This window comes from Lithobates pipiens, unplaced genomic scaffold (assembly GCF_037356315.1).
Source record: "Lithobates pipiens isolate NorthernLeopardFrog02 unplaced genomic scaffold, aLitPip1_a1.2 Scaffold_1, whole genome shotgun sequence".
NCBI lineage: Eukaryota > Metazoa > Chordata > Amphibia > Anura > Ranidae > Lithobates > Lithobates pipiens.
The window spans coordinates 138,791,485-138,816,285 of NW_027507685.1; the positions used below are offsets into that span (position 1 = coordinate 138,791,485).

A 24,801-nucleotide genomic window follows, 5' to 3' on the forward strand; every position below is an offset into this window, starting at 1 on the left:
CTTCACTCAGCTAATGTGACCCCAGTACTGATGTAGAGGGGCAGAGGAGGGACAAACAAAGACGCTGTGCAGGCACTCAAGGTCTTTCTCATCAGACGCAGACTATATGGTTGTAATGGTGCATAACCTTTTACTTTGTGTAACTAAAAGGCAGGCTGGATCCACCCCCTGGCTTGACTATACAGTTTTTGGGCAAATGATAGCTATTGTGCCAGGGTACCCGTGAAGAAACCTGAAGACACCCTGGTTGAAAAAGGCAGCTATAGCTGGTATGAATAAAACATGATGTATGAATAAAGGACACGCAACTTATTGAAAGGTCCCTCCCGCCATTTATAGAATGCTTTTCATTGATGGAAGCTATAGTACGGCTTTTGTGCATGGAGGAGGTGGGCTCCAATGATAACTGTTCATGTGACTATATGCCCATTTTTGCTATACGGCACTGCATTATTTAACTGACAATTGCGTGGTCATGCAAGGATGTACCCAAATAAGATTTGTGTACTTTTTTCCCCACAAACAGAGCTTTCTTTTGGTGGTATTTGATCACAATTTTTTACACTATAACCACTTCAGCCCCGGACCAATAAACACCTTAAGGACCAGAGGTCTTTTTCCAGTTTCGCACTGCGCTGCTTTAACTGGTAATTGCGCGGTCATGCAATATTGCACCCAAACGAAATTTGCGTCCTTTTCTTCCCACAAATAGAGCTTTCTTTTGATGGTATTTGATTGCCTCTGCGATTTTTTTTTTTTGCGATATAAATGGAAAAAGAGCGAAAATTTAAAAAAAAAAAGATATTTTCTTCTTTTTGTTATAAGAAAAATCGAATAAACTAAATTGTAGTCATACATTGAGGGCAAAATTTATTCAGCCACATGTCTTTAGTAAAAAAAATGTCAATAAGCGTATATTTTTTGGTTTGCGCAAAAGTTATAGCGTCTACAAACTAGAGTACATTTTCTGGAATTTACACAGCTTTTAATTTATGACTGCCTATCTCATTTCTTGAGGTGCTAAAATGGCAGGGCAGTACAAACCCCCCAAATGACCCCATTTTGGAAAGTAGACACCCCAAGGAAATTGCTGATGGGTATGTTGAGCCGATTGAATATTTATTTTTTTGTCCTAAGAGATTGAATAATAACAAAAAATAAATAAATAAATTTTTTTTACAAAAAGTTCTCACTAAATGATATATTGCTCACACATGCCATGGTTATATGTGGAATTGCACCCCAAAATATATTCCGCTACTTCTCCCGAGTATGGGGATACCACTTGTGTGGGGCTTTTTGGGAGTCTAGTTGCGCACGGCACCCCGAAAACCAATCACCACCTTCAGGATTTCTAAGGGTGCAAATTTTCGATTTAACTCCTCACTACCTATCACAGTTTCGAAGGCCATAAAATGCCAAAATAGCACAAAATCCCCCAAAATGACCCCATTTTGGAAAGAAGACACCCCAAGCTATTTACTGAGAGGCATGTTGAGTCCATGGAATATTTTATATTTTGCCACAAGTTGCGGGAATATTACAAACTTTTTTTTTTTTGCACAAAGTTGTCACTAAATGATATATTGCTCACACATGCTATGGGCATATGTGAAATGACACCCCAAAATACATTCTGCTGCTTCTCCTGAGTACGGGGATACCACATGTGTGGGACTTTTTGGGAGCCTAGCCGCGTACGGGACCCCGAAATCCAAGCACCGCCTTCAGGATTTCTAAGGGCATACATTTTTTATTTTACTCCTCACTACCTATCACTACCTATCACAGTTTTGAAGGCCATAAAATGCCAAGATGGCACAAAACCCCCCCAAATGACCCCATTTTGGAAAGTAGACACCCCAAGCTATTTGCTGAGGGCCATGTTGAGACCATTGAATATTTTTTTTTTGTCCCAAGGGATTGAATAATGACAAAAAATAAAAAAAAATATTTTTTTTTACAAAAAGTTGTCACTAAATGATATATTGCTCACACATGCCATGGTTATATGTGGAATTGCACCCCAAAATATATTCCGCTACTTCTCCCAAGTATGGGGATACCACATGTGTGGGACTTTTTGGGAGTCTAGTCGCGCACGGCACCCCGAAAACCAATCACCACCTTCAGGATTTCTAAGGGTGCAAATTTTTGATTTAACTCCTCACTACCTATCATAGTTTCGAAGGCCATAAAATGCCAAAATAGCACAAAACCCCCCAAAATGACCCCATTTTGGAAAGTAGACACCCCAAGCTATTTACTGAGAGGCATGTTGAGTCCATGGAATATTTTATATTTTGCCAAAAGTTGCGGGAATATTACAAACTTTTTTTTTTTTTGCACAAAGTTGTCACTAAATGATATATTGCTCACACATGCTATGGGCATAAGTCAAATTACACCCCAAAATAAATTCTGCTGCTTCTCCCGAGTACGGGGATACCACATGTGGGGGACTTTTTGGGAGCCTAGCCACGTACGGGACCCCGAAAACCAAGCACTGCCTTCCGGATTTAAATATAAAATGCTACCAAAAAAACTGTTAGCGATCGCAGGGATCAGGCCTGACTCTGCGATCGCTGCAGTTATGTGTTTAGTGTTTTGTAAGTGACAGTGATCGATCGATACTGCACTTAGGTGGGCTGGGCAGAGGGGCAAAACGCAGGTGCTAGCAGGTATCTGGGCTGATCCCGCTAACATTGCGTTTTTTTGGAACCCTGAACTGCTGGGGACGCTAGTATAGATCTGATCAGATCAGATATTGATCTGTTCAGATTGTATACCACTACGGGAGGTGTATGCTTTGCGCGTGGGTGTTAGCGGTACTGGCACTAACCTAGCGCTGCCTGGGGCGACGCAGACCCTGACCCTAAAACCTAATTGATATCACCCGCCGGGTGATCAGGGGGTTAAACCTTTATTGGGTAATAAATGGTGGGTGCCCTGATACTATAAAAAGCAAACTAACCAGAGTCACCCGTAACACTTATACGGTGATCAGCGGTGAAAGGGTTAACTAGGGGCAATCAGGGGGTTCAAATTTTTATTAGGTAGTATATGGGGGTCCCTGGCGCTATATAAAAACCTGACGGGGAACCTAAATAACTAACTGGCTAACTAGCGTCACCAGTGACACTTATACTGTGATCGCTGGTGAAAGGGTTAACTAGGGGCAATCAGGGGGTTAAAACCATTATTGGGTAGTATATCGGGGTACCTAACGCTATAAAAACCTGGCGGTGAACCTAAAAAAATAACTAGCTACCTAGCGACAGTAGCGACACTGATGCAGCGATCAGAAAATTTATCGCTTAGTGACACTGGCAAAAGGGGGTGAAAGGGTTAACTAGGGGCAATCAGGATGTTAAAATCATTATTGGGTAGTATATCGGGGTACCTAGCGATATAAAAACCTGGCGGTGAACCTAAAAAAATAACTAGCTATCTAGCGACAGTAGCGACACTGATGCAGCGATCAGAAAAATGATCGCTTAGTGACACTGGCAAAAGGGGGTGAAAGGGTTAACTAGGGGCAATCAGGATGTTAAAACTATTATTGGGTAGTATATCGGGGTACCTAGCGCTATAAAAACCTGGCGGTGAACCTAAAAAAATAACTAGCTACCTAGCGACAGTAGCGACACTGATGCAGCGATCAGAAAAATGATCGCTTAGTGACAGTGGCAAAAGGGGGTGAAAGGGTTAACTAGGGGCAATCAGAATGTTAAAACCATTATTGGGTAGTATATCGGGGTACCTAGCGATATAAAAACCTGGCGGTGAACCTAAAAAAATAACTAGCTACCTAGCGACAGTAGCGACACTAATGCAGCGATCAGAAAAATGATCGCTTAGTGACAGTGGCAAAAGGGGGTGAAAGGGTTAACTAGGGGCAATCAGGATGTTAAAACCATTATTGGGTAGTATATTGGGGTACCTAGCGCTATAAAAACCTGGCGGTGAACCTAAAAAAATAACTAGCTACCTAGCGACAGTAGCGACACTGATGCAGCGATCAGAAAAATGATCGCTTAGTGACAGTGGCAAAAGGGGGTGAAAGGGTTAACTAGGGGCAATCAGGATGTTAAAACCATTATTGGGTAGTATATCGGGGTACCTAGCGATATAAAAACCTGGCGGTGAACCTAAAAAAATAACTAGCTACCTAGCGACACTAGCGACACTGATGCAGCGATCAGAAAAATTATCACTTAGTGACACTGGCAAAAGGGGTGAAAGGGTTAACTCTAGGGGCAATCAGGGGGTTAAATCTTTATTGGGGGGTGATAGGGGGCTACCCTGGCCCTAAAACTAACTGCCCTGACAGTTTTTACTTTTACAACTGACACTGAATGCATTGATCAGTAAAGAAATGATCAATGCAATCAGTGACACTGTGACTGGGGGGGAGGGGGGGCGGGGGGGATCGGGGGGGGGGGGGTTTGTGTGCCTGTGTGTGCCTACATGTCAGTGTAGTGTTGGTGCACACTTACTTTTAGTCTTCTCCTCGTAGTCCGGTCAAAAAGACCGCCCCGAGGAGAATGACATCACTTCCTCCTTCCTGTGTAAACAATACACAGTGGGAGGAAGTTCGTCATTGGCCAGGAGCGATCGAGAGGGGGTGGCCAGAAACCAACGGCCATCCCCTCATCACGGATCGCTCCCGGAGGGAAACGGACCGCCGTATCCAGCGGGAGGGGGTCCGATCGGACCCCCCACCCGCTGGAAGGCAGGCACGTACATGTACGTGCTTGTGCCTGCCTGTGCCATTGTGATGACGTACAATGGCAATACGGCGGTCGTTAAGTGGATAAACAAAAAAGACAGACAATTGTGAAAAAAAAAAAAACATTTTTAACTTTCTGCTATAAAACATACCCAATAAAAAAACTCTTAATTTCTTCATAAATTCAAGCCAATATGTTTATTTATTACCATCTGCTACAAGTTTTTGGTAAAGATAATCCCAATAAGTGTATATTGATTGGTTTATGCGAACGTTAGTGTCTACAAACTATAGGATATATTTATGGAATTTAAAAAAAAAATTTTTTATCCTAGTAATGGTGGCGCTCAGCGACTTATAGCGAGACTGTGATAGTATCGCGAATACTCAGACACTTTTAACACTTTGTGGGAATTAGTGACACTAATACAGTGATCAGTGCTAAAATTATGCACTGTCACTGTACTAATGACACTGGCTGGGAAGGGGTTGAACGTTTAGGGCGATCAAAGGGTTAACGGTGTGCCTAGCCAGTGTTTTTCTGTACTGTGTTAGGTGCTTTTCCTGAGGGAAGAGATGGATTTTGTTCTCTGCTTTGCAGGAACACAAAATCGATTCCTTCCCCCCTGTCAGAACGGAGATCTGCCTTGTTTTCAGTTCTGTTTGTTTAATCCCCAGTTCACACATATGCGATGTGGGATTCCAGCGCCGGTTCCCACATCGCATCTCCCTCACAGGCAGTTGACACCCGCCCTCTTTGAACCGCTGCGGGTGTGACAAAGTTAATGACACCCCCCCCCCCCCCAGATCGGTTTTCAGATTGCAGTGTGAACTGTGATTTTCAGATATTAATCGGATCCGATTCCAGTGTGGAAAAAAAAAAGGTTCCTGCACCTTTTTTGTGCGAATCCAATGTGAGTTCATCCATACAAACTGTATGTCTGAAATCGCATTGCCCAGACATAGCATGCGATCTGCACAGCAATGCGGTGTGAATCACGAGCGATGTCTGTGTTCACAATAGTGTGAACCTAGGCTTACCGATGATCAGCTTCTGCTGTAAATAAGCATAGCAGAAGCGGGCCGCCAGTGGCACGTGCGAACCCCCTGCAGGTGGAGGTGCAACATGACATATACAGTTGTGCTCAATAGTTTGCATACCCTGGCAGAAATTGTGAAATGTTGGCATTAATATTGAAAATATGACTGATCATTCCAAAAAAATTGTCTTTTATTTAAGGATAGCAATCGCCATTTCTTATTACATCGTTTTTTTTTATCCTTTTTAAATCATAAGCCTTGAATATGCCAGTCAGTACTGTTTAATCACTTAATCAGAAGTGGGGGATCTCTTGATACCAAGCCAAGGTCAGGTAGACCAAGAAAGATTTCATCCACAACTGCCACAGGAACTGTTCGGGAAGCAAAGAAAAACCCACAGGTAACCTCAGGAGAAATACAGGCTGCTCTGGGAAAAGGCGGTGTGGTTGTTTTTAAGGATCACAATATGATGATACTTGAACAAGAAAGAGCTGCGTGGTCAAGTTTCCTTTACTGTACAAGTTCCACAAAAAAGCCTGGTTACAATATGCCCAACAACACCTTGACATGCCTCATTGGCATTTTTGTGGCATTGGCACAGTAAAGGCTTCCTTCTGGCAGCTCAACCATCTCTTTTTTGTTCAAGTATCATTGAATTGTGCTCCTTAAAAACAATGAACTTGTCTTTTTGGAGAGCAGCCTGTATTTCGCCTGCGGTTAACTGTGGGTTTTTCTTTTTATCCTAGTTGTGGCTGCAAACTTTCTTGGTCTACCTGACCTTGGCTTGGTATCAAAAGAGCCCCAAATTTTCCACTTCTTAATAAATGATTAACCACTTCAATTACCGGGCACTTATACACCTTCCTGCCCAGACGAATTTTGAGCTTTCAGCTCTGTCGCACTTTGAATGATAAGTGTGATTGTCATGAATGGGTGGCACGGATTGACATGGATGGGTGGCACGGATGGGCACTGATAGGTGGCATGGATGGGCACTGATAGGCGGCATTGTAGTGTACAGTATTGTAGGGATGGATGCCAATCAGTGCTAAACAATAATGCATGGCAATTAGTGATGCCCATTGTGGGCACTGATTGGCATCCATTGTGGGCACTGACTGGCATCCCTGGTGGTCTAGGGGGGCATACCTGGTGCTGGGCATCCCTGGTGGTCTGGTAGTGTCTCTGGTGGTCCAGTGTGGGCATCCTTGGGGGGGCTGTGCTGACAATCGATCGATCGGCTCTCTTCTACTCGTGTCTGACAGACGTGAGTGAAGAAAAGGCGATCATCGGCTTTTCCTATTTACACTATGATCAACCATGAATGGACACGGCTGATCACATGGTAAAGAGTCTCCTTCAGAGACTGGGGGCGCGCAGCGGCTTAATATCCTGATCATGTCATATGATGTCCGGTCAGGATATTAAAACCACTTTGCTGCCATCATTTTGCTATATGGAACAGTACTGACTGGCATATTCAATGTCAATATCTTTTTATATCCCTTTCCATCTTTGTAAAGTTTCATTACCTTGTTATGCAGGTCTTTTGAGTGTTCTTTTCTACCTCCTTGTGGCTTAGTATCTAGCCTGCTTAGTGCATCCATGTGAGAGCTAACAAACTCATTGACTATTTATACACAGACAATGATTGTGATTAAAAAAAGCCACAAATGTGGAAAATTACCCTTTAATTGCCATTTTAACCTGTGTGTGCCACCTTCTGGTCAATGCCAAACATTCCAGGGTATGTAAACTTTTTATCAGGGCTATTTGGGGGATTTCTGTTATCATTATGATTTAAAAAGGTTCCAAACAACTATGTGATAATAAATGGCTTCACGTGATTCCTAGCCTTAAATAAAAGACAGTTTTTTGGCATGATCAGTCATATTTTCAATATTAATGCCAAAATTTCACAATTTCTGCCAAGGTATGCAAACTTTTGAACAGGACTGCATATACGTGATCCTGCATTGGAGAGCCGCCCTGTAGCAGTAAAACTGCTATGGGGTGGTCTTTAACTAGTTGCTGACCGCCGGCCGTCAAATGGCACCTATTGTGGTTTAAACAGGGAATGCGCGCGATCGTGCGCGCGCATCCCTGTTTCTTCGGTGGCGGCGTGTCACGGAGACACCGCTCGCCACCGAAGGGGGTGAACAGCCATTCGTTATGGCTGCTTACCACGTGATTGGACGTGATGAAGTCACGGCCGATCACAGATGGTCACACCCGAACGTGCACGGCGCATGCGCGCGATCGCGCTGCACGTGCACGTCGGTGGCGGCGTGTTCCCCGGAACACTGCTCGTCACCGACGCTGGTAAACAGCCATTGGCCGGCTGTTTACCCACGTGATCGGCTGTGATCCTTTCACAGCCGATCACAAAAATGTAAACAAACTGCGGTAACGGGATGTTACCGGGTTCTCCTCCTCACACACCGATCGTGTGTGAGGAGGAGATTGCGGTAACATCTCGTTACCGCATACAGTGTACACCAATCATACTGATTGACCCCCCCCCCCCCCAATAAAGAGGACCTGTCACCACCCCTCATAGTACCTGTCAATCACAGTCCATCAGAGTACCTGTCACAGTCCATCAGAGTATTTGAGTACCTGTCACAGCCCATCAGAGTACCCGAGTACCTGTCACAGCCCATCAGAGTACCTGTCAGCCCATCAGAGTACCCGAGTACCTGTCACAGTTCATCTGAGTACCCGAGTACCTGTCACAGCCCATCAGAGTACCCGAGTACCTGTCACAGCCCATCAGAGTACCCGAGTACCTGTCACGGCACATCAGAGTACCCGAGTACCTGTCACGGCACATCAGAGTACCCGAGTACCTGTCACGGCACATCAGGGAACCCGAGTACCTGTCACGGCCCATCAGGGTACCCGAGTACCTGTCACGGCCCATCAGGGTACCCGAGTACCTGTCACGGCCCATCAGGGTACCCGAGTACCTGTCACGGCCCATCAGGGTACCCGAGTACCTGTCACAGTCCATTAGAGTACCGAGTACCTGTCACAGTCCATCAGGGTACCCGAGTACCTGTCACAGTCCATTAGAGTACCGAGTACCTGTCACAGTCCATTAGAGTACCGAGTACCTGTCACAGTCCATCAGGGTACCCGAGTACCTGTCACAGTCCATTAGAGTACCGAGTACCTGTCACAGTCCATTAGAGTACCGAGTACCTGTCACAGTCCATTAGAGTACCGAGTACCTGTCACAGTCCATCAGGGTACCCGAGTACCTGTCACAGTCCATCAGGGTACCCGAGTACCTGTCACAGCCCATCTGAGTACCCGAGTACCTGTTCCAGTCCATCTGTGTACCAGAGTACCTGTCACAGTCCATCTGAGTACCCGAGTACCTGTCACAGTCCATATGAGTACCTGTCACCGCCCTTCAGAGTACCCAAATACCAGTCACCAAACCATCAGAGTACCTGTCACCAGGCCATCAGAGTACCCGAGTACCTGTCACCAGGCCATCAGAGTACCCGAGTACCTGTCACCAGGCCATCAGAGTACCCGAGTACCTGTCACCAGGCCATCAGAGTACCCGAGTACCTGTCACCAGGCCATCAAAGTACCCGAGTACCTGTCACCAGGCCATCAGAGTACCCGAGTACCTGCCACCAGGCCATCAGAGTACCCGAGTACCTGTCGCCAGGCCATCAGAGTACCCGAGTACCTGTCACCAGGCCATCAGAGTACCCGAGTACCTGTCACCAGGCCATCAGAGTACCCGAGTACCTGCCACCAGACCATCAGAGTACCCGAGTACCTGTCACCAGACCATCAGAGTACCCGAGTACCTGTCACCAGACCATCAGAGTACCTGAGTACCTGTCACCAGGCCATCAGAGTACCCGAGTACCTGTCACCAGGCCATCAGAGTACCCGAGTACCTGCCACCAGACCATCAGAGTACCCGAGTACCTGTCACCAGGCCATCAGAGTACCCGAGTACCTATCTCCAGCCCATGTCTCATAGAATATACGTTGGGGTGTTTGCTTTCCAAAATGGGGTCATTTTGTGGGTAATTTCACTGTCCTGGTGGTCCAGGACCTTCAAAAGTGTGATGGGTAGGAATGAAATGAGATGTGTCATTTATGCTCCTAGAACGCCTGAACGTACTACTTCAATGTTCGGCCTCTCTATGTGGCCAGGCTGTGTAAAAGTCCTACACATGTGGTATCGCCATACTCGGGAGGAGTAGCAGAATGTATTTTGGGGTGTAATTTTTGCTATATACATGCTATGTGTTAGAAATATCTTATAAATTGACAATTTTGTGTAAAAAAAAAAAATGCGTTTAAATTTTTTTCCACATATTCCAAAAACTTCTGGAAAAAAATGAACCGTTCAAAAGACTCATTATGCCTCACAGATTATACATTGGGGTGTTTGCTTTCCAAAATGGGGTAATTTTATGGGAAATTCCATTGTCCTGGTACTCCAGGGCCTTCAAAAGTGTAATAGGTGGTTGAGAAATGAGATGCGTAATTTTTGCTCGTAGAACGTCTGAAGGTACTACATCAATGTTAGTGCTCTGTATGTGGCCAGGTTGTGTAAAAGTCCTACACATGTGGTATCGCCGTACTCAGGAAGAGTAGCAGAATGTATTTTGGGGTGTAATTTGTTGTATGCATATGCTGTGTGTGAGAAATAACCTGATAATATGACAATTTAGTAAAAAAAATAAAAAATAAAAAAAAAATCTTCATTTTGCAAAGAATTGTGGGAAAAAATGACAACTTAAAAAAACTCACCATGCTACTTACTTAATACCTTGGGATGTCTACTTTGTAAAAAGGGGTCATTTGGGGGGTATTTGTACTTTCCTGACTTGTTAGTGTCTCAAGAAATGAGGTACACCTGATGTACTGAAGGCCTGATCAGAAGTGATCAATTTTCAGTGATTGGCACCATAGTTTGTAGACTCTATAACTTTCACAAAGACCAAATAATATATACTAATGTGGGTTATTTTTACCAAAGATATGTAGCAGTATAAATTTTGGCCAAAATTTATGAAGAAAAATTACTAATTAGCAAAAATTTATGACAGAAACGAAGAAAAAGGCATTTTTTTCACAAAATTTACGTTTTATTTTATTTATAGCACAAAAAATAAAAAACCCACTAGTGATTAAATACCACTAAAAGAAAGCTCTATTTGTGTGGAAAAAAGGACGCAAGTTTCATATGGATACAGTGTAGGATGACTGAGTAATTGTCATTCAAACTGTGAGAGCGCTGAAAGCTGAAAATTGGTCTGGTCAGGAAGGGGGTGTAACTGCACTGTATTGAGGTGGTTAAGTAGTTAATACTATTCATTATATAAAAGTCTACAGTGATCAGTACAGTAATTGTACTGTATTCCCCAATGTTGTAAAGTGCTGCACAAACTGTCGGCGCCATATAAATCCTGTATAATAATAATCAGACTGGTGGTTTTCCATGTGGATGTACAGTATATCATCCTTTAAGAGGAACTAAGCCCTTCTATGCTTTACAACCAAGAGAGCCGCCATCTTGATGTCTGTTTCATCTGCAGTTACTATAGCGCTGTGATCAGCTGTGACACAGTCATTTGATGGCTTGATAGTTCCGTTGAGAGCTAACATAAGTTCATTAGTAACTCTAATGGCGCGTACAACGCGGTCAGATTTTCCAAAGGGAAGTGTTGGATATGAGCTTGTTGTCGGAAAGTCCGACTGTGCATATGCTCTATCGAACATTTGCTGTCAGAATTTCCGCACACAAATGTTTGAGAGCAGGTTCTCAAATTTTCCGGCAACAAAACTGTGCCAATGCTGAAACATTTGTAAAGGTGTAAACTCCGATGTTGTCAACCTAATCCTTGCTTCATTACCTGGTGAGCCACGGACCTGAAAACAAAACGTGTAGGCAGGAGTGCAGACTTGGCAGACCTTACTTGCTGAATACTCGTTCCAGGTCAGTGACTCGCTAGATAGTGAAGTTCCGATGATGGCGATGGGGACAGCACCTTTGAAAGCAAGTCAGCGATGGCAGCTCCCATTTTTCTTACCTCTTGGATTTACTTTAAGCTTTTCTTTGGATGCCAACGGTTTGACCTGGAAACATACTGGTGAATGAACTTGTGAGTGGGGGAATTGGCTGCAGCAGATTATTGGTGTGTAGCCAGCTCAGTGGGGACGGGGTCTAATGGGATTGATTTATTACCATCTGCTAAGTGCTGGGAACTATGTTGATACACATTTATGGTGATTGTATTTTTTTGCCTTACAGTGCCGCGAATTATTGTTGTGGGCCCACCTGCATCAGGAAAACACACTATAGTAAGTATATCAAGATTTAAAACCATGGAAAATCAATATATCCATGAAAATGTCAATACATTGGTTTTCAGCTCTATGAAAAAATAGAAAGCTTAAGGTGAGCTCCCACAGCTCTGACCCCTAACCCTAATGCTTAACCCTTTCCACACATGAACTTTAATATTTTATCTGAACCTAAATTAAAGTGATTGTAAACCCTTGCATATACCCTCTGAAGAGACCAGCATCAGGTAAACCACATATATGAACATATACTCCTACATAAGTTGTACCTATTTATTAGCAGCCCTCTGTCCTGTACAGCCGTTCAAAATACACAGATCAACGCTATTTTTTCAGGTCCAAAAGACAGGGGATAGAGAGCTGAGTGTAATCTGAGACCTAAGTAGAAGGAATGGTCACACCCACCTCTAAACAGTCACATAGGGAAACATGCACATCTAAGCCTTTTGTGTGCTGGAAGAGGGTGCAGCCATCTTCTGGGATACTTCAGCATAACCCAAACCTTTATCTGTACTTACCTCTTTTCTAAAAATATAAGACTTTCTTTGTTGATATTAGCACTGAAAGCACTGTCGTGATGTACCAAAACAATGCAGCTCAGTCCCAAAAATTACTCTATCATAAAAAATAAATATAACTTCAATAGCATAATTGAGCGTTTTTTAATGCACCTTTTTTGCAAAACAAAATTCAGTTTTGTCCTCAAGGATTAACGAAAATTCTGGTTAGAGCACTAATGGCAATGGGGAACAATGGACAATTACATTTCAGACACTTTTAATAATACCCTAGTGACTAGTAGAGTTATCATTCTATAAATTACTTTAACGTGCATTATCAGTTAGTGATAAATAATATTTATTGCAATCCTGATCTGAAATGACCATTTTGTAGAATATTCTCCTGGACATATTATAGGACCTAAATCTATCCATAAGGGGTAGATGGCAGCCGGGTATACAGTCACAATCTATCTGCCAAGTGTTTAACCTATCGTTAAAAAAGGGCACAGAAATGGCTTCTTAAGCCGCGTACACACGGGGCGGCTCATTCGGAAGAAGAACGGAAGGCGGCGGCGACGACAGAAGACCGGGGGAGGGGGACAAGACCCCCGAAGTCGGGAGAAGAGGCCGGCGGCGAGGAAGAAAGCCGGACTCCTCCGCTAGCAAAAGAGCTACAAGAAGATAGCGGAGGAGTCCGGCGAGAAGACCCCCGAAGACGGAAGACCCCCGGAGCTGTGCAATAAAGTATTTTATCTCGTGTGTTGTGTTTTTTTTGGTACTTTTATTTTACAGGTGAATGGGTAGGGGCACATTGTACCCCATACTCATTCACATAGGGTGGGGGGCCGGTATCCGGGGGCCCCCTTATTAAAAGGGGCTCCCGGATTCCGATAAGCCCCCCGCCCGCAGACCCCGACAACCAACGGCCAGGGTTGTCGGGAAGAGGCCCTTGTCCTCATCAACATGGGGACAAGGTGCTTTGGGGTGGGGGGGCCGCGCGGCCCCCCCTTACCCAAGGCACCCCCCCATGTTGAGGGCACGCGGCCTGGTACGGCTCAGGAGGGGGGGCGCTCGCTCGCCCCCCTTTCCTGGCCAGCCGGGTAGCGTGCTCGGACAAGGGTCTGTTGTGGACTTGGGGGGGACTCCCACGCCAATTTTTTTCGGCGTTGGGGTTCCCCTTTAAGTCCATACCAGGCGGCGGGGCCAGCGACGTCTCCTTCGCGGGCCCCGCCTACCTGGATACCCGCTCGAAATGAGCGGACTTTTCTCCGGGCGGGAAAAGTCCGCTCATTTCAAAAGTACGGCGGACTGGCACACACACGGGCGGATTGTCCGCCGAAATGCGAGTCCGACGGACAGTATTACGGAAATTCCGAAATACTTAGTCCTGCCAGACTGCACGCTGAAAAAGTCCGCTGAAGCCCACACACGAGCGGACTGTCCGCTGAAATGTGTTTCGGCGGACTAAGTAGGCCAGACAGTCCGCCCGTGTGTACGCGGCTTTAGGCTATGGTTTATGTGCCGTTACCTTTTAGGGGTTTGGACACTGGCAAAAGCCACCCCTCCTCCCCCCAATGTATCCATGTAACCCTGCCCACTCTGTGGGGTTCCAGTTTTTTTCTAGTGTCCTTTATTGATGGATTCCTTCTTCTGATTTTTTTTTTTCACAACTTTTTTCTTCCCTCTTTGACCGATACTTCTATCAAGATTATTTCCTAATGGCTCACTAGCAGTTTCCAGATCATAACCCTCAGTGTGTACCTTGAGAACCATACCCATGTTGTTTGGATACTCGATCCTGTGTTTGATGCTCACTTTGGCACATGGTGCAAAGAGTGAGTTAGATGCAGGGTGCTATACAGACCCAGGGCCATGGTCCAGTTCTATGGCACGTAGAACCTGAAGCTCCTTTTCGGGTTATGCCCACTGTAGCAGGTAAAGCCCGGTCCCTGGATGGGACCAGCAATGTGGACAAGGAAGGACAAGTTTCCCTGTACTTTTACATAACAGATACTGGTTATACATTTGTTGTTGCATCATTACTTGTATCTGTGGTACACACTATATTCTTTTATCTTACAAAATACACCACAGTGCTAAGCACACAACTGGTTTGGAAGGCACAGGTTTTGGGGAAATCCACGCTTTGTTTTTTCCTCAGCTTTTATTGTCTTGCTCTATATGGCATAAGTAATGTTATTAAAGCAGTAGTAAACGCCGCTTTGTGATTTTTACCTACAGGTAAGCTTATAATAAAGCTTATCCATAGGTAAAAGGAATATCTCCTAAATGTGCACCGTTTAGGAGATATTCACTTGTTTGGCAGCCGGTCACCGGTCACGTCGGTCACCGGGCACATCACTGGTGCATGCATTATGAAGGAATAGCATACTCATGCCGCTCCTTCAGAGCTCTGTGCTGTGGACATGACTACATGCATGCACAGGAGTGATATCATTGCAGCTTGGCCATTCAAACGGCTGGAGCCCGTGAACCCGGAAGGAAGACTGCGTAAAGATGGAAGCCCTGACAGTGGTGGCAGTGGGCCGCTGGAGGGCTTTGTTTCCAGATAAGTGCTTCGTAATGTGTTAGCATGCGATACATACTAGCACATTATAATACTACTTTATTGAAAGATGTACTACTGCTTTCAACCATTTACCTATTTAAATTTGGTGGTCTTTTCTTGCACCTCACTACTGGAAGTTCCTCTCTGGCTAGTGAAATACTTTTAAGACTTGTAAATGCACACTTCTGGCCGCCATGTTCCACTGTCAACTCGTATTGGTAAAATGCTATTTCACCTGTTTGATGCTTGATGTCTGAGAGACACAGCCACCGAAAATGGGTTAGCACCTAGGTTATTGCGATTCCTTCACACTGGACATGTTAATCTCCTCTCCTGCCCACATCCACTCTGAGTTCCTTACAGAGGAAGATCCTCGCTTGGCAGTGGCAAAATACCAACTGCAGGGAGCAGGCGCACAAGTAACAAAAGGCGAAAATCCCACTGCAGGCTCTGAGGAAACTCCAAGTTCCTCTCAGGTTGAAAGCTGTTCCCTAATTGTGGAGAAAGATCTTACACTGGCTCCAACCCCCTAATTTGGACTCCCTCACGTGTGTCCTGTTTGACTAAGGCAGAATTCTCTGCCCTTTGCTTAAACTATTCCAAAGGCTATCGCCACTACTGGATTAGGTGGGCGCACACAGTTATGACTGCTCTTCTGCCTCTCTTCCCTCTGATTATATTTATGGGTTACAACCTGAATTGTCCAGCATATTTACATGTGCAGAAGACAAGGGAGACTCAGACATCTTAGTGGAGGCTGCTGAAGATATTTTGGGAAGTTAATTCAGTGTGTTGGCTATGGTGGACTGAGGTAATGTGTACTACTCTCTGGCTAGACATACCTGGCTAACTGGACTGGAGAACTCATTATTGAACCTCCCCTGATACAGATGATCCTATTCTTTCTGCAACATTGCAGCCTTTGCTCTCAGTCATTCTATTCCACATAGACACCATGGAGAATGTAATTCTGCAAATCTACAGACTGTTCTTAATCTCTGTGCATATGCTCAGAATTTAATAGCTTAGAATTTAGTTGGCTAATCCGGCTCAGGAAAGGTGTCATTTATGCAAACTCTTCGAAAGGGGAGCTCCTCTTTGGAAAAGGAATACATGCAAGAGTTTACAGAAGGAGAGGGATTCCTACCCCACTATCAGCAATCACACCTCCCTATTGTTTGTCCTCCTCTAACTTACGGGTTTCATCTATTCACCCTCGCCAGGTGCTATCATCTACCTATGGCCTATCCTTTCGTTGCAGAAGCTTCATCTTTAAGCACACCAGACCTACTCAGAAGCCATCTTGACATTGATGATTTGCCCCCACCCCTGAAGTTGGTGGGGAGGGTCATCTACTGACATTTGCCCCAGCTCAGAACAGACACTTCCCAGCCTTTTATTTCACTCTGTCTTTCGGATAGGTACACAACAAGTCTCTATTGCTGTCCTCTCTTTTTCCTTTCTACTACCCATTCCTATTTGCTACTTCACAAAAAAAAGTAGTTTCCCTACACCTCCTATCAGCTTTACAGTCAGGCCGCGTACACACGCGGGGACTGTTTGCCCAACTTTGTCCGTCAAACAGTTTCAGCAAACAGTCCGCTCAAAATTAGCATGGACGGACATGGCCACACACGACGAACGAACAGTTTGCTGAAACCGTGCGCGATGACGTGTACAGCACGTACGATGGGACTAGAAAATGACGTCCTATACACTGCAATGCAAACTTCGGCGTGTAAATCCTTTCTGAGCATGCGCGGAACTTAGTTTGACGAACAAGCCTACACACGAGGGGACTGTTCGCTGAAACAAAGTTTCAGCGGACAGTTTTTCGGAATTTCCGAAAAACCTTGTTCAGCGGACTGTTTGCTGAAACTGTCCGCTGAAAGCCCACACACGAGCGGACTGTCCGCCGAAACACTGTTCAGCGGACAAAGTTGGGCGAACAGTCCCCGCGTGTGTACGCGGCCTCACAAGGGGTGGTCATCTACTTCCCTTTAAGGTTAAAGAGTTAAGATTTGCAAGGACTTTTCAAATCCTACAGGGGGCCATTGTCCATTTGGAGACACGTGTCCCATCATAATAGCTTAGGGAAAATCAAAAAAGACATATATTGTGCAGGGAGTCACTAGCATTAGCATTTCTGTGTCCTCCCTGTAACTTAGTATTTTTCAACCTGTTGATCCTGCTGTTATTTTTCAGTTTCCTGCAAGACTTCCTACAGGTCTGCCACTATATCTAATGCAGTAGCAGGGCTTCTGCCTGGTCTCCTGTATACGGGCTCGTTTTCACTTGCTTCCAAACATGGCTTCGGACAGGCTTTGTTAAAGCTCTCTGAATGTCAGTCAAAGCCCCTGTCACTAGATAATATGGTTAGCTTAGAGTCCTGTTTACACATTGCGTTTGCTTTGCTTTGGCTTTGCTTCAAAAATTATACCCCAAGTTGCTTTAGTGGTGCTTCAAAGCACCTTCAAAGCCTCCATAGAACTCTATGACAAAGCTCGCTTGAAGCTCGCTTGAAGCACCTGCAGCTTTTGAGAGGCTTTAATTCAGCTTTAGCTTGCTTTGTTTTGGAGAAATTGTAGGTATGAGATATCCACACACACACACACACACACACACACACACACACACACACACACACACACACAGGGCATCTGTCAAGCTTCAACAAAGCTCCAAAAGAGCATCACAGAAGCATCACCGACGCTCCACTGAAGCATCACCGAAGAATCAAAAAAGTATGTTTAAGTGGTGTGTAAATGAGCCATAACTGCCAACATTCCTCTTAAATGAGAGGCTTCCACCTTTAACCCCATATACAGCCACCACTGTATATCATATGTCGGTGGCAGCATAGGATTTTATACCCACAGCCAGGAGTATGTGCACAGTTCACATGCCAACTGTTGGCTTGCTAATGAAGACAATCAGCTGTTTGTTCTGTGTCTGTCAAGAAGGTCAGCTCGGTCATCCGTCTGCCCCCGGAGGTTCCGGCCGTAAAGCCCTTGTTAAAGGTGTCTGTCTGCACACGCAGGTGCGCGCTAACGCAGGTGGGCGCACGCGGGTGCGCGGATGTTCTGATGGGCGCCCGCGCGTTAACGCAGATGGGCTCACGCGGGTGCGCGCAGGTGATGTTGAGCGCACACGGATGCGCGGAGAGATTAGTGTGTGCGCGGCGTGACAGCTCTTGGCGCCAAAGGGGTTATTTAAAGGGACCTATTGCCTTGCCTCCTTGCTGTCCGGTCTACAGCGTTCCTGTCGTGATCCCCCTGTACCTGCCTGATTCTCGTTTACTCCTGTGACCCAGCTTACCCTGACGACTACTTGCTTGCTGCCTGCCCACGACCTCGGCTTGTCTGACGATTCTTCTGCCTGCCTGTTCCTGACCCGGCCTTTCCACGACTTCGTCCTGCCTGCTGTTCTTCTGCGGTTCCAGCCTTCCAGTTTCCTGCTCTACCTGCCTGTGGGTCTGCTGTGAGAACCGTACTACAGAACACCTTCCCCGCTGCCTCAGCGTGTGCATCTCCCGCCTCCTGCTGATCTCTGTTCCTGTCACATCTGCTGCTCTTCAGTACCCGGAGCCGGATCAGCCCCGACACCAGTGTCCTGCTTGGCACTTGTGCCCCTTCCGCGCTCTTGAACCTCTGTCTCCTCTACCAGGAGTTCCTGAGCCGGAGGAATACGAGTAGCCACATCTGTGGGCTCAACCACCAGGTACGTGACAGTACCGGACAGCCATGTCCGAGCCCACGCCGGGAGTCTCTCCGATGGATGAACTCTGCTGTCATCTTGCTGGACTCACGCAGGCTGTGAAGAGCCTGCAAGAAGGGTACAACCGTCTGGAGGGCCAAGTTCAAGCTCTGTCGGTGTCTTCACCTCCTTCACCAGGACCAGCTCCCACTCCCTCCGTGGTGATGCTGCCACCCGAACCAAGGGTCCCCACGCCTGAGAGGTTCTCGGGGAACCGAAGCAAATTCAGGGCTTTCCGTAATGCCTGCAGTTTATTCTTTGCCCTGCAACCCCGGACTTTCTCGCTTGAATCCACTAAGGTGGGGTTCGTCATTTCCCTGTTACTGGGTGAACCACAGTCCTGGGCCCACCGTCTTCTTGAGCAGAAGCACGCCTCCCTTGACAACTTGGACTCATTCTTCCTGGCTATGTCCCAGCTTTATGAGGACCCTCAATTGACAGCTACTGCAGAGGCGGCTTTGCACTCCCTACAGCAGGGCCGCAGACCTGTAGAGGACTATGTATCTGAGTTCAGGCGCTGGAGTTCCGATACCAACTGGAACGACGCCGCCCTGCGCTACCAATTTCGTGCAGGTCTCTCTGAAAACTTGAAGGACGAGCTGGCCCGAGTGGGCATCCCAGAGACTTTAGAAGCTCTCATTAACCTCTCCATACAGATTGACAGGAGGTTAAGAGAGCGGAGATCAGAACGTTCTGCCGCTCCTTCCCGTCCAGTTTGGATGCTTCCACGAGTCACCAGCTACCCTCAACCAGCTTCTTCTGCTCCGGTGTCTTCTTCCTCCGATTCTTCTGAACCCATGCAACTTGGCCTCCTGCGGCCCTCTCTCACATCAGAAGAACGTCTGCGCAGGAGGACTAACAACCTCTGCCTGTACTGCGGGGAACCAGGACATTACGTAAGGACCTGCCCAGCTAAGCTCCGTAAGTGCCAAGCCACTACCTCTGTTCCTGTATCCACTTTAACTGACTTCTCATCTGGCTGTTTCCGCTCTCTTACAGCTCTCTTACAGCTTCCAGGAGGGAGTATCCGGGCCACCGCAATTATTGATTCTGGAGCTTGCAGTGGCTTCATGGACTTGACCTTTGCCATCAAGAATTACGTTCCCCTACGGCCCAGGGCGAAGGGACATTCAGTACACTTGGCCAACGGTTCTGTTCTTAAGTCCGGGCCAGTTACACAGGAAACAAGACCCCTGTTGACCACCATTTCCGAGAATCATCAAAAACTTTTATGCCTAGATATTATTGATTCTCCTTTATTCCCGATCATCCTTGGCATGCCCTGGCTGAAAGCCCATAACCCTCAGATTGACTGGCGCACCGGGAAGATCAACTTCTCCTCCTCCTATTGTAACCAGCATTGCTTGATTAAGACTACCGATGTTTCTCCCTCTTTGCTGTGCCTGGAAGCTGACAAGGAGATTCACCAATCTGTCCCTAAGGTCTATCACGAGTTCCTGGACGTTTTCAACAAGAAAGGTGCAGAAACTCTCCCTCCACATAGGCCTTACGATTGTCCGATCGAGCTCCTTCCAGGAGCCGAAATCCCCTTCGGAAGGATCTTTCCTCTAACTGAGCTGAAGTTGGGCACCTTGAAGACGTATATTGATGAGAACTTGGAGAGGGGATTTATCCGACCTTCTACCTCCCCTGCGGGAGCCGGAATCTTTTTAGTGGAGAAGAAAGACCACTCGCTGCGCCCCTGTGTTGATTATCGGGAACTGAATAAAATAACTATCAAGAACCGGTACCCTCTACCTCTGGTACCCGAACTGTTCCAGAGACTGGGGACGGCGGCGGTATTTACTAAACTGGATCTTATAACTTAGTCTGCATCCGGAGTGGCGACGAGTGGAAGACTGCCTTTCGCACCCGGTTCGGGCACTTCGAGTACCTGGTCATGCCCTTTGGATTGTGCAACACACCTGCTACATTCCAGCACTTCGTGAATGACATCTTCAGGAACTATCTTGATCTGTTTGTTATTATTTATCTTGATGACATTTTGATCTTTTCCCCTTCTCTGCCCGAGCACCGTGAGCACGTTAAAAAGGTGTTAACCAGACTACGTTGTCATGGCCTGTATGCGAAACCAATGCGTGTTTGAGCAGCAGAGTATCCAGTTTCTGGGCTTGATCATCTCTGTGGAAGGCATTCAAATGGACTCACAGAAAGTTTCCGCCATTTTGGACTGGCCCGCTTCCTCTGATATGAAGGGTGTTCAGAGTTTCGTGGGCTTCGCCAACTTTTACCGAAAATTCATCAGTGGGTTCTCTACCAGCATCTCCCCCATTACGAAGCTCACAAAGCAGGGCTGTCGTTTCCTCTGGACCTCCGAAGCCCAGGAAGCTTTTGTGGCCCTCAAGAAGCTGTTCACCTCGGCATCAATCTTGAAGCATCCTGACCCGGCCCTGCCTTACATTTTAGAGGTCGACGCTTCTGAAATTGCGGTTGGGGCAGTTCTTTCACAGAGACAAGGTTCCAAGGCTCTTCTTTATCCGGTGTCATTCTTCTCCCGTAAGCTTTTGGAAGCTGAAAGGAACTATGATCTGGGAGATCGGGAACTGTTGGCCATCAAATCGGCACTCGAGGAATGGAGGTACCTTCTGGAGGGAGCAGCACACCGCATCCTCATTTTTACTGATCACAAGAATCTCGAGTATTTGAAGGTGGCTAAGAGGTTGAAACCACGTCAGGCCAGGTGGGCACTCTTTTTTACTTGATTTTCTGTTCACATAACTTACAGACCCGGGTCAAAGAACACCAAGCCGGATGCCCTCTCGAGGATGTTTTGCTGATCTGAGGCCTCTTCACCCCCGGATACCATTCTGTTTTCTGGAAATGTCCTTTTACTTCAGGAAAACCTGCTGGATCAGATCAAACGGGCCTCACTCCATGTCTCTCCTCCTCCTGGTGTCACTCTGCAGGCAAGAGACAATCTATTGTGGCATCTGGATAAGATATTTGTACCCCAGGGGGTACGGGTAGCTGTCCTCAGTGCCTGCCATGACCATAAGTTGGCCGGTCATTTTGGGGTGCTCAAGTCACTTGAACTCCTCCAGCGGACCTTTTGGTGCCCACAACTGGCGAAGGACTGCAAAGATTATGTGGAATCCTGCACGGTCTGCATGAAGAACAAGGGCAGCAGATCCAAGGTCTGGGGTCTGCTGAAACCTCTGCCTGTTCCTGAAAGACCATGGAGGATGATTTCCATGGATTTTATTGTTGAGCTGCCTCCTTCTGAAGACCATTCTACCATCTTTGTGGTTGTGGACAGGCTCTCAAAAATGGCGCATTTCCTTCCCATGAAAGGTACCCCCTCTGCTGCCGAGACTGCCAAGGTGTTTATTAGAGAAATTGTGAGGCTCCATGGGATCCCTGTGGATATTGTCTCTGATTGGGGAGTGCAGTTCACTTCAAAGTTCTGGAGGGCATTATGTGGTTCCCTGGAGATTAACCTTTACTTTTCCTCTGCTTATCATCCACAGACTAATGGCCAGACGGAAAGAACAAATCAAACTCTGGAACAGTACTTACGTTGCTTCTCCTCCTTTTCTCAAGATGATTGGGTCTCTCTCTTACCTCTCGCTGAATTTGCTTACGACAATTCTGTCCACTCTGCCACCAAGCAAACGCCTTTCTTTGCGAATTATGGATTTCACCCCCTGTTTCTAACAAATAACCTTCCGGAATGCTCTGTGCCTGCTGCTCAGGAAACTTTGGCCTTCTTCAGTAACAACAACAAGCTTCTTCAGGAAACAATGTCCAGGACTCAGGAGTATTATAAACAAATCTTTGATAAAAAGAGGAGAGGGGAACTTAGCCTGGAGCCTGGGGATCAAGTTTGGCTGTCAACCCTGAACTTAAAACTGGCATGTCCCTCCAAGAAACTGGGTCCTAAGTTCATTGGTCCCTTCCCTGTTAAGAGGAAGATCAACAGTGTGGCGTACGAGTTGAAACTACCAGAGTCTTTCCAAATCCACCCGGTCTTCCATGTGGCTCTACTCAAGCCCGCTGTCCCGGATCCCTTCGTTGGCAGAGATGCTGGTCCACCTGAACCTGTTCTGATCGACGGAAAAGTCGAATTTGATGTAGAATCAATTCTGGACTGCAGGAGGAGACGGGGACAGGTTCAGTACCTGGTAAAATGGAAAGGATACGGTCCTGAAGATAATTCTTGAGAACCAGAAAGTAACATTCATGCTGAGAAGCTGATTCTGGCCTTCAAGAGAGCACACCCAGCTAAGCTGGCTCAGTTGAGCATCCGGGGGCTGCCCCTTGGGGGGGGGGGGCAATGTCAAGAAGGTCAGCTCGGTCATCCGACTGCCCCTGGAGGTTCGGGCTGTAAAGCCCTTGTTAAAGGTGTCTGTCGGCGCACGCGGGTGCGCGCTAACGCAGGTGGGCGCACGCGGGTAGGCTTGTGCAATTCGTTTTGTAACGAATCGAAATTCGGCCGAATTTTGCATCTTTCGGACATTCGGATGCATCCGAATGTCCGAATAAAAAAATAACAAATTACAACGAATACGAAAGAAATATAACGAATGAATTCGACATGATTCAAAATTATTTCAACCGCATTTGAAATTATTTCAACTGTATTTGAAATTATTTCAACCACATTCGAAAATATTTTGTGACCCGAATTTAAGGCCATGTATCTCGGGGTAACTTGGTGCTAGACACTTCAAATTTGGATATGTTATAGTGCTAGTATTATTGTGTTTGCATACAAAATTTGGGGTTTCTAGCTATAAGTGAACCCGAAATATGTGGCCCCAAAATCGGGTCGCAAAATGTTAGTTATTAGAGCAGAGAATGACATTTTGCGACCCGATTTTGGGGCCACATATCTTGGGGTCACTTATAGCTAGAAACCCCAAATTTGGTATGCAAACACAATAGTACTAGCACTACAACATATCCAAATTTGGAGTTTCTAGCACCAAGTGACCCCGAGATACATGGCCCTAAAGTCGGGTCACAAAATATTTTCGAATGTGGTTGAAATAATGTCGAATCATGTTGAAATAATTTCGAATGCATTCGAAATTATTTCAACATGATTCGACATTATTTCAACTGCATTCGAAATTATTTCAACATGATTCAACATTATTTCAACCGCATTCGAAAATATTTTGTGACCCGACTTTAGGGCCATGTATCTCGGGGTCACTTGGTGCTAGACACTTCAAATTTGGATATGTTGTAGTGCTAGTACTATTGTGTTTGCATACTAAATTTGGGGATTCTAGCTATAAGTGACCCCGAGATATGTGGCCCCAAAATCGGGTCGCAAAATGTTAGTTAGAGCAGAGAATAACATTTTGCGACCCGATTTTGGGGCCACATATCTCGGGGTCACTTATAGCTAGAAACCCCAAATTTGGTATGCAAACACAATAGTACTAACACTACAACATATCCAAATTTCGAGATTCTAGCACCAAGTGACCCCGAGATACATGGCCCTAAATTCGGGTCACAAAATATTTTCGAATGTGGTTGAAATAATGTCGAATCATGTTGAAATAATTTCGAATCTGGTAGAAATATTTTCGAATTTGGTTGAAATATTTTCAAATGTGGCCGATTTTTCGAATTCGGTAGAAAACTAAACGAAATCCGAAAACGAATTTAAGGAAGTTAACGAATATAACTAAACGAAATTAATGAATTAACGAATTAAAACGAAACGAAACTAAACGAATTTTTTCCTTTTGCACATGTCTACACGCGGGTGCGTGCTAACGTAGGTGGGCGCACGCGGGTGCGCGGATGTTCTGATGGGCGCACGCGGGTGCGCGTTAACGCAAATGGGCACACGCTATTGCTCGCTGGTGATGTTGAGC

The 24,801-nt window shown here is 46.0% G+C and overlaps 1 protein-coding gene across 1 annotated transcript in view; it reads left to right on the forward strand.

Moving 5' to 3' along the window:
- The window catches only part of AK8 (adenylate kinase 8), a 283,201-nt gene that overhangs the window by 36,791 nt on the left and 221,609 nt on the right, over positions 1-24,801 (forward strand). Inside the window, exon 3 of the mRNA XM_077477632.1 lies at positions 12,066-12,115. Within this exon, the coding sequence (XP_077333758.1) occupies positions 12,066-12,115 (50 nt within the window). The remainder of the gene's footprint in view (positions 1-12,065; positions 12,116-24,801) is intronic.